The sequence below is a fragment of the Spea bombifrons genome, chromosome 3, assembly GCF_027358695.1.
Source record: "Spea bombifrons isolate aSpeBom1 chromosome 3, aSpeBom1.2.pri, whole genome shotgun sequence".
Lineage (NCBI taxonomy): Eukaryota > Metazoa > Chordata > Amphibia > Anura > Pelobatidae > Spea > Spea bombifrons.
The window spans coordinates 101935755-101944458 of record NC_071089.1 but is presented as its reverse complement, the minus strand read 5'-3'; the positions used below and the strand labels follow the sequence as shown (position 1 = coordinate 101944458).

The 8704-nt window shown below is 36.5% G+C and overlaps 2 protein-coding genes across 2 annotated transcripts; one reads left to right on the top strand and one right to left on the bottom strand.

Moving 5' to 3' along the window:
• Positions 1-354: 354 nt before the first annotated feature.
• LOC128483300 (adiponectin-like) lies at positions 355-3408 on the top strand. The gene is made up of 3 exons (XM_053459450.1): positions 355-447; positions 1825-2029; positions 2889-3408. The coding sequence occupies exons 2-3, from the start codon at positions 1828-1830 to the stop codon at positions 3404-3406; spliced, it is 720 nt and encodes a 239-aa protein (XP_053315425.1). The 5' UTR covers positions 355-447; positions 1825-1827; the 3' UTR covers positions 3407-3408.
• Positions 3409-6658: 3250 nt separating this feature from the next.
• On the bottom strand, positions 6659-8704 carry COPS9 (COP9 signalosome subunit 9). The gene is made up of 3 exons (XM_053458879.1): positions 8493-8704; positions 6920-6992; positions 6659-6836 (listed from the first exon to the last, which is right to left on the bottom strand). Exons 1-3 carry the CDS (start codon positions 8553-8555, stop codon positions 6799-6801), a joined length of 174 nt encoding a protein of 57 aa, XP_053314854.1. The 5' UTR covers positions 8556-8704; the 3' UTR covers positions 6659-6798.

The window sequence follows — 8704 nt, the reverse complement described above, 5'->3', positions numbered from 1 at the left end:
CCTTCATATATGTTCTGTCCTAATCTGAACATTGAAATACCCTAAGGTAGTTGCTACAGGACACATTCTACAATCAGTGTGTCTTGCGGGTAATTAAATGTGGAAAGTATTCAAAAATACTATGCATCAAGACTGAATATTGTTTTTCAATGTTGCCACTATTTATAATGCATTAAACTAGATTGCTAGCTCTTTCATCCAAATTTCCACAAAACCAGCAATGAATAATCCATTTAAAGGAAAGTTTTTTATCACCCCAAGTATGTCTGGATATGCGTCTCATACGGAAACCCAATCCCTGATATAAATCCTGACCTTTAAGCCACATCTCTGCATAGTAAAGCGAGACCTTTAATTGACAGTAGCACCTGTCTCCTGTCGAATGGTCCCCATCTCAAAAGACTCCTCTTTGTAAGCGTAAGAGAGTGCAGGGTTCCGTCTAACTTGGTAAGACATTGAATATCCTTATTATTTACTTCTTTAATGTGATTGTATGTGCTCTATCTTTATGTGCTAGATATTATATGAATATACATGTGACATTAACTCATTATTCATTCAAGGGTAACTTTGTTCATTTGAACTGTAACGGCTTATAGTGCCAAAGGAATAAGACCTGAATGAGAATACCACCGTCATACTGCATGTGTAAAATTCATCCTGAAATGTATAAGCCCCAGATGATGTAAGTGGCACTTAAAGGGTAAAAGGAAACCCGGGTTTATTTATTTAAAAAAATGCATAGTTTTTGTAGCGAGAATAAGGTTTTTATCTTACTGTAAATCACCACTTACAATTTAGTCAATAAACCCCATTAAAGGCATACCCACTGCGCATGTACAAAGCTTATATGCTTTATATACCTTTTCCAGTGCTGACCAGCATATGGCTTTATTTATATGTCTAATTCTTTGAAACGTACATACCTAAATACAAATCGATGTTTTACACATTTACACATTCACACTAACACATATACACAAATACCCACACTTGCACATTTACACATACACACTCACACTAAAACATCCTCACTGTATCATCACAGTTTGCTGTATCACACCCCAATCTCACATACCTCACACTTTCAAACCTATCACATCTTACATTACCCAGAGCCTTTCCTTTATACCTATTCCCACACATTGCATAATGTGACCTCATCCATGACCAGTCCTGTTTGAAGAATTTAGGAAAGGCCATAGGGGTAATTGCCGTCCTGCACCCTGGGCCAGGCCCACCCTAATAAAAGGTAAGCAAAATTCTTTATCTTAAGGGGGAACTCCCACTATTTTTAGTATCAGATAAAAAATATGTTATTAAAAAATCTAGTGAAGAGGATCTACTAAACATCCTTTTTTTTATTATACTGTCTGGGGTATACAGGGGAGTGTCTCATGCTTAATCACCCAGCCAGACACTATGACTAATAAAAGTGTATGGAGGAACAGACTTCATTAGCATTGCCATAAAGTATCAACTCAGTGTGGTGTTTTAACAGAGAACGTTAACAACACAATGACTGACAACAATAACAGCCTCTGGATCTGCAGAGGAAGGTTTGTTGGAACAAAGTTGGAATACGTTGATAAAATCTGGTTTTGTTCATGCAAATCTACATTGCTTTATAAAGAACTGTATTCTATGCTGAAGGAGAAGTATATTTTTTCATGAGATTTTAGCTTTCATTTCAAGGTATGCAGAACAGGATTGGCTTTAGTGATTTGTCACTCATGGGTGATTAGATAATAGTTTATGATAAATTAGTTTATGATGATTATCGTAAGTGATGTGTCAATATGTTTTTCATATGTCTTCCTATAGAAGATGCTGGCTCCGTACGCTGTCTGTGCTCTTTTCCTATTGGTGCCTTTCTGTGCCCGAGCAAATGATGAACCTGTAGATCCTCCTAGAACACCGTGCGCTAATTGGATGGGTGGAGCACCAGGATACCCTGGGCACAATGGACTTCCAGGAAGGGATGGCAGAGATGGAAAGAATGGAGAAAAGGGAGATACAGGAGAACCAGGTAAATTGTTAGCTGTAGGTTGTGTGGATAGGGCTATTGAAGACACATTGTACAGTCATCCATACAGTCCTGTCCAAAGAGGGGCATACTGTACATTTAGGCTGGCCTTGATCTAAATCATATTGTGTAAAATATGGTATTTAAGGGACACTTCAGCCATCCTATATACTTTAATGCACATGGGACCTGAGTGTTACTTTTAAATTAATATTTTTATCCTTTGTAAATGCAAAGAAGGATTTATCTTAATTCCCCTGTATGCACCTGTACTGTTTGCCCATCTCAGCTGTGTGAAGTGCCCCTCCAGAAGAGATGATGCTGCATCTTCTAAATGTAAATCTTTTATATTACTTTTTTCTCTTACAAATGACACAAGTACTTAAAATTTTTTATTTGTTCTGGTAAGGTTGTATGGGACATTAAACTGTCCGTTTAACTTTGATATATTCGAACATACTTTAAGCCTCTATTATGTCTTATATTTTGAACCACCCCATCTTATTACCTCTGGCTCCATTGGATTGTTGTAACAATGTTTCCTCCATGTAATATGTATGTGTTAAGTATGCTCTGGGTACTTTTGGTTGAGCTCTTAGAAAGGGGCTTTAATAATTAGTAGCCCTGATTTAATGGTATAGAAAAGAAGACCAGTTTGTTGCTTTGTATTTTGGAAGCAGTTGAAGAGCTCCACTTTGAAGAGAAGCTGCTACAGTTCTCTATTGATAAATATTATTCAGTGTATGAGGCAATATATACCTGCCTTTAGAGTATTCCTATCCATTACTATGACTGAAGAGTGATGAAGATGTTTAAGTACCTTTGTATACACGATTAACATTAATTAAATCTATCGGTGTAGGTGCTGAAGGCCAGAAAGGTGATGTTGGTAAAGAAGGACCCCCAGGACCCCAGGGGCCAGCAGGTCCCAAAGGACCTCCTGGGAATAAAGGAGAAAGTTCCTTTGTGCACCGCTCAGCCTTTAGTATGGGTTTGACTGGAAAAGTTCCTCTTCCTAACGTACCAATTCGGTTCACCAAGGTCTTCTACAATGAGCAGAGCCATTATGATGACACCACTGGGAAGTTCCGTTGTGTCATACCAGGTCTTTACCAGTTCTCCTACCACCTCACTGTCTACGTGAAAGACATAAAAGTAGGACTATTCCGGAACAATAAGCCTGTAATGTTTACATTTGATCAGTATCAGAGCAATAACGTAGACCAGGCCTCTGGCTCTGTCCTACTGCAGCTAAAAGTTGGGGATGAGATTTGGTTGCAGATATATGGAGATGAAAATTTTGCAGGTGTCTATGGAGACAATCTCAATGATTCCACTTTCTCTGGAATCCTGCTGTACGCAGACCAGGGTTACATGTAAATCCCCAGCAAGTCATGATGCTCCAATCCCCATATTACTAACTTACTGATAGTGTGTTGTGTATGCACATCAAACTTTATATAGTATATTCAGGAGTGAGGGAAATATGCATTCATACAAATAATGAATATGGTTTGCTTGATTTTGCTTATGTTTCCTGGTACATGTACAGTATATCTGCTGTCAGATAACACAATGTTATACAGTTATATCTGCTTAAAAAACGGTCTTATGTTGTGCGACGTTTTGTATAAAGGTTTGGCTTTTAAGCTTGGGGATAAAGTTCTTCATGAAACATTATAAAGAATCATGCTGCAAGCACTTCTTTTCGCAAGCTTAGTAAGAATCATACTATCGTATAATAAAAGTGAAATTTAGCTGTTTTTTCTGCTTCACGTGTATCATCAGGTACTGCACATTTTTAGAAATAAGAAATGTAGTCGTTACATACGGAAACCTTAGTAAATGTAAGAATTATATGTCACAAACACATAATTAGAAGCGCTAATACTTTTATTGAAGTGTCTGGAGGAAGAGAATGTCAAGTTTGGTCATTCTCTGCTATGGTAGTATAACCAGCCCGTGAACCATTACACTGAATTGGTCCGCACAGAGCTGGCTCTTACTGACAGAGGACATCCTGTGTACCGGCAAGGATGCAAATAACATAGGAAGTATTATTATGGTCGTTTTGACCTTATTCTATAGGATTTAAAGGGTTAATTGGTCCTTAGACCTATATTCAGGATAGCAATATTCTGTGCGTCTTTAAACTCTCACACTGTAATAACCTCTACCACTTCTGCTGGGAGGCTTTTTCAGTGATCCATCACCGTCTCAGTAAGCTAAAACTTCCTTATACTACATTTACACCTCTTGGTTTATTGTATAATGTAAACACATTTCAATGTTTGATTTCTGATATCTTGGTGCTAATAAATATTTATTTGCATGTATATGGTTTAATACAAAAACTGGAAATAGCTTAACTCTTGAAGGGTACACTAAAACACAAAGGGAGTAATTGTGGTTAAACATACAAACTTGAGTCTTTATGGTGTAAAATACCCTTCGTCATGAATGGGTTAACCGCGGCACTGTACAAAGTTGTGCAGCACTGAAGAAATGGGTGTTTTATGTTTTATTGCTCCAACAAACCTCCTTTAACTGCAGACCAAATGGTAATACATGAAAATAAAAACATAATTGGGGAAGAAAAAGGCCGACTCCTACATTTTTTTGGCTGGCTCCAAGACCCAAACCTTATTTGTCGACCCCTGATGTATAAAAGTCAACACCATGGATCAGATGACTATTTGTTTCACTGACACATTGTGTTTTTTTGCAACAGGATCATTATACCAGATTGGTTAAAAAGATTGGTGCTTTTACTCTTCATATTGCTTGTGATGTTTATATAAACAAATTATTGTTATCATATTACATATTTGTAAGTTTCATCTATCATAAGCAAATTATTTTAATTTAAACTCACAAAATATAAGTAGCATATATGAATGGCAGCCAGTCTCTGAGAAGTTTGAGGGTTTTAATATTCACAGCACTATGTATGATTGCTTGTAGATTTTCCAGCCACAGCTTTATTTTTTTTTTTAGCTTACTCAAAGAAATTCCATATGCTTTACTCGTTTTAATTAAATGCTCTCAAGTGATTCTGTAGAATCAAAATATCTGAACTGCTTGTAAAAAATGTGACATATACAACAAGTGTGAGTGTGTAGGATCTTGCATTTGTATCACTTTTTATATATTTGGGCAACGTAATCCTCCTAAAATATAACTGCCTATTCTTTAGAAAAGGATAAGTAACTCCCTCCCAGTGCCGACATGTCAGCAGCTCATAGCTGCAAGTATAGGGATTCTAGGGATCCCAAGCTCGAAGGGAGCAGCTCAAAACAACATCTCAATAAGCGAACAAGAAGCTGCCTTCATCTGTGGTTTCTATACTATACTGAATAGAGCTTTTTGACATATTTTTGTACATGGGAACAGCCAGACTAGCAGCAGTGCACATTCAATGTATTTCAGACATGTCAGACTGTGTCTAAACAGTTTTTGCTTCAGAAGCATACAGCACTACCTGCACCAAATAGTATCGTTACTTGCACACAGCCTTCTATATTCTGACACCGTCAGTAGCTTTCACCTAAACGTCATCCTGCTTAAACCCACCAGGGCACAGTGCGTGACCAGTTTGGCACGTTACATTATTACAGTCCTGTTTTGTGGAATTCTTTCTCATTTATTTTCTCTTAATGTTGAAGAATATTGTCGTCCAGACATACACACAATACTTAGACATTTAAACTCAATATAAAATGCAACTCCATATATAAAATGTAGGTGTAATTGAAAAAAAATCTGCGTTATCTATAGTGTAAGAAAATGTATTGGAATAAAATGAGACTATGGGACCCCCACATTAAGGACTGCGAATGGATCTTGCCACATAGTCATATACATCAGATATTCAAATACATACAAGCTGCTAAAGGACTTGTTTATTTTTTAACCTAAAAGTTTTCGGGAAATATAAGCAACAGAAATCTAGCAGTAACTATATACCGTAAATGAATAAATATGTCTATTTTAATATATTTTGTTATTGAATATTTGTAACAATTTTTAAGTGCTGAAATATAAAATGTAAATATTGGGCCTTAATCATCACAATTTGGAGATCTACTCTTGAGACTTGAAGTAATTACCCTCTATATGCACTACTATACACTGTGCAACACATCAAGTACGCACACACGCATGAAACACACTTGGCGCTCACGTTATACAGTCAGACACACTCCAAAAGTATGCTTACAACATAAAGCATTAAGCACGGATCTGTATTACTTTGTACATTGTCTGACGCTGAAGGTACCAACCAATGCTACTAGATTATTAAAAATGTAATTATTTTCTTGCCTAAAGTAACAAAACAGATATTTAGGAAACATTAGAGTATGCACAGGAGTAGTCTTCACTAAACTGTGAGTCTGTGGGCAAGTTGGACAGTTTAAATCACCAAACTTACTAAACATTATTAAGAGCTGACTGCAGTGAGCATCTATTGCAAAATGTTATGAGTAAACACATCAATAATTTTGGTATATATTAGATGAGGGCCTACCAAGATACAAAATAAAAACCCAGATTTCTAAGTAATTTGATGCAGAAGCTCTAGGAATCACACAAGAGTTTACACAGACAAATAAGTGACACATAACACACAACTTGACTTCAGTTAAGTACTTTATTTACACGGCATGTTTGAATACATGAATACCCAAGTTTTTCCTGTATCGGAAAACAAACTGAAACAGAGATCATCCATTTCACCAAACAAATCGCACATAGTGATCAAATATTGGATATTACTGGATGTCATCATCATCAAATAAGTCTTCAAAGTCTGAAAGAGAAGAAACTATTTAAGAATGCACTGCTAAAAATTGGTATCAACATATGTAATTTTTGGTCACAAGATATTCTTACCGTTAAAGAAGTCTGCATGCACCGCCTTTTCATTTGCAGCCAAGTCCATTAGAAGTCCAGTACTTCCACCAGCCTGTAGGAGATAGTGTAGGTTAAGTTTCTTAGTACTGATTAATTATGTAGAGATTGTGGATTTGGTAGACGTATGTTTGCACAGATATTGCATATACGAATGTGTATCAAAATTATCATCTATGGCTACAAGGATCTGTTCAGTACAATATCTAAAAATAAGAAGGGCATGCAGATATAGACAGACAAAATAAGGCACAATTTTATAATTTCTGCCCACATAGTTAATGTGTATATGTCCCACTAATATGTACTATATACATAGTTTAGTATTTATCTGTGAAGCTTTTGTTATGTAAAAGCCTCAAAGAAACACAAAAGCAGCATTAACTTGTATTGTCGCATGCAATAGCATATGAGAGGTATACTAATTGGATCATACCTCCTAAATTTCCAAATAATAAAGCAAACCTTCCTTATACTAAAATTAAGGTTTTGCGGAATTGTTCCATTACAAGTTTCCCTGATCTTTTCTTCAGAAACCGGTCTCCAAAACGTACAGGAGCCTGCTGTGTCCATCAAATGCAGACACACTAACTCAGAGAATCTGATGGTGCAGTTTAAACATCTGGCTTCTGTATGGTTGGAGACCAACTTCAGCAGAGAGGACCAGTGACAAGGAGGCAGGTGGAAGGATCCACCAACTGGCAGGAAAGTAAGGGTTTCTCAGAAAAATATATCTTAAAGGGGACAATTCCGCAAAGCCTACTTTTATTATAAGTAAGGTTTGCTTAATTGTTTCATTAAGGGTGCCAGTTAAAGTTTACATATTTAATCCCTTCTAAGTCATCATGATGTTTAATGCTGAGTTACATTATCTCCATCATCACAGCAGGAAAGTGTATGCTTTATGTAAGTAACTCATTAACACTCCTGATGCAGGGGACTGCTTTACAGACCACTCATTTACGCTGAAACAGCCCTGGCAATGGTTACCTGATTCCCATGATCAAGTATGACAGTATGTTGTTTTTCTGTGTCCCTTTTTTTTTTTAAAGTTTACATCAATAAGCAGCTTATTATAAAGATAATTTTAATTATATGATATTTTTCATACACACATATTTGTACTGAAGCGTTTAATAAGAGACCAATATCAAATAGTAAATGTTTTGGGGTTTAAATGTTTCTAAAATTATTGTTGTATAAAAACATCTGCTTTTTTTGTTTCGCTCCGCCTTCTATTGACTTTTAACACAAATGTACCCAGAAAACATTCGGTACCCGTAAACCAGATAGCTGGGGCCTTTAGGAAGTAAGGAAACGACTTTATAATATACTCCAAGCTGTGGCAGGTAGTTGACCACCATGACACTAAATAACATAAACTGCGGTATACTGCAAGTAACACCTTATCGACACCACAATAAGAAGTAAAAACAAAAAAAAAAACAGCCATGTCGTATCTGTAAATATCTTCTTATACTTCTGTACATGTATAGCTGATTATCGCTGATAGACAATATACATTTCTAATCTGTATATTTTACTTGGCTCTCACCTCATCAAGATCTACATAAGGACCAGCTCCTTCCGGGAACATCTCGTCCACTGCCGGCTTCATGACGCCTATAAACTAAAATACTAATACGCAGCAATAAAAAAAATATTGTATTTAGAATTGAAGGAATACCACTTTCGTGCAGCTGCTCAGAAGCCCCCTTTCAGGGTCAGCATAATCGCTCGGTAGCCCCACTTCCGGGTCTACATAAT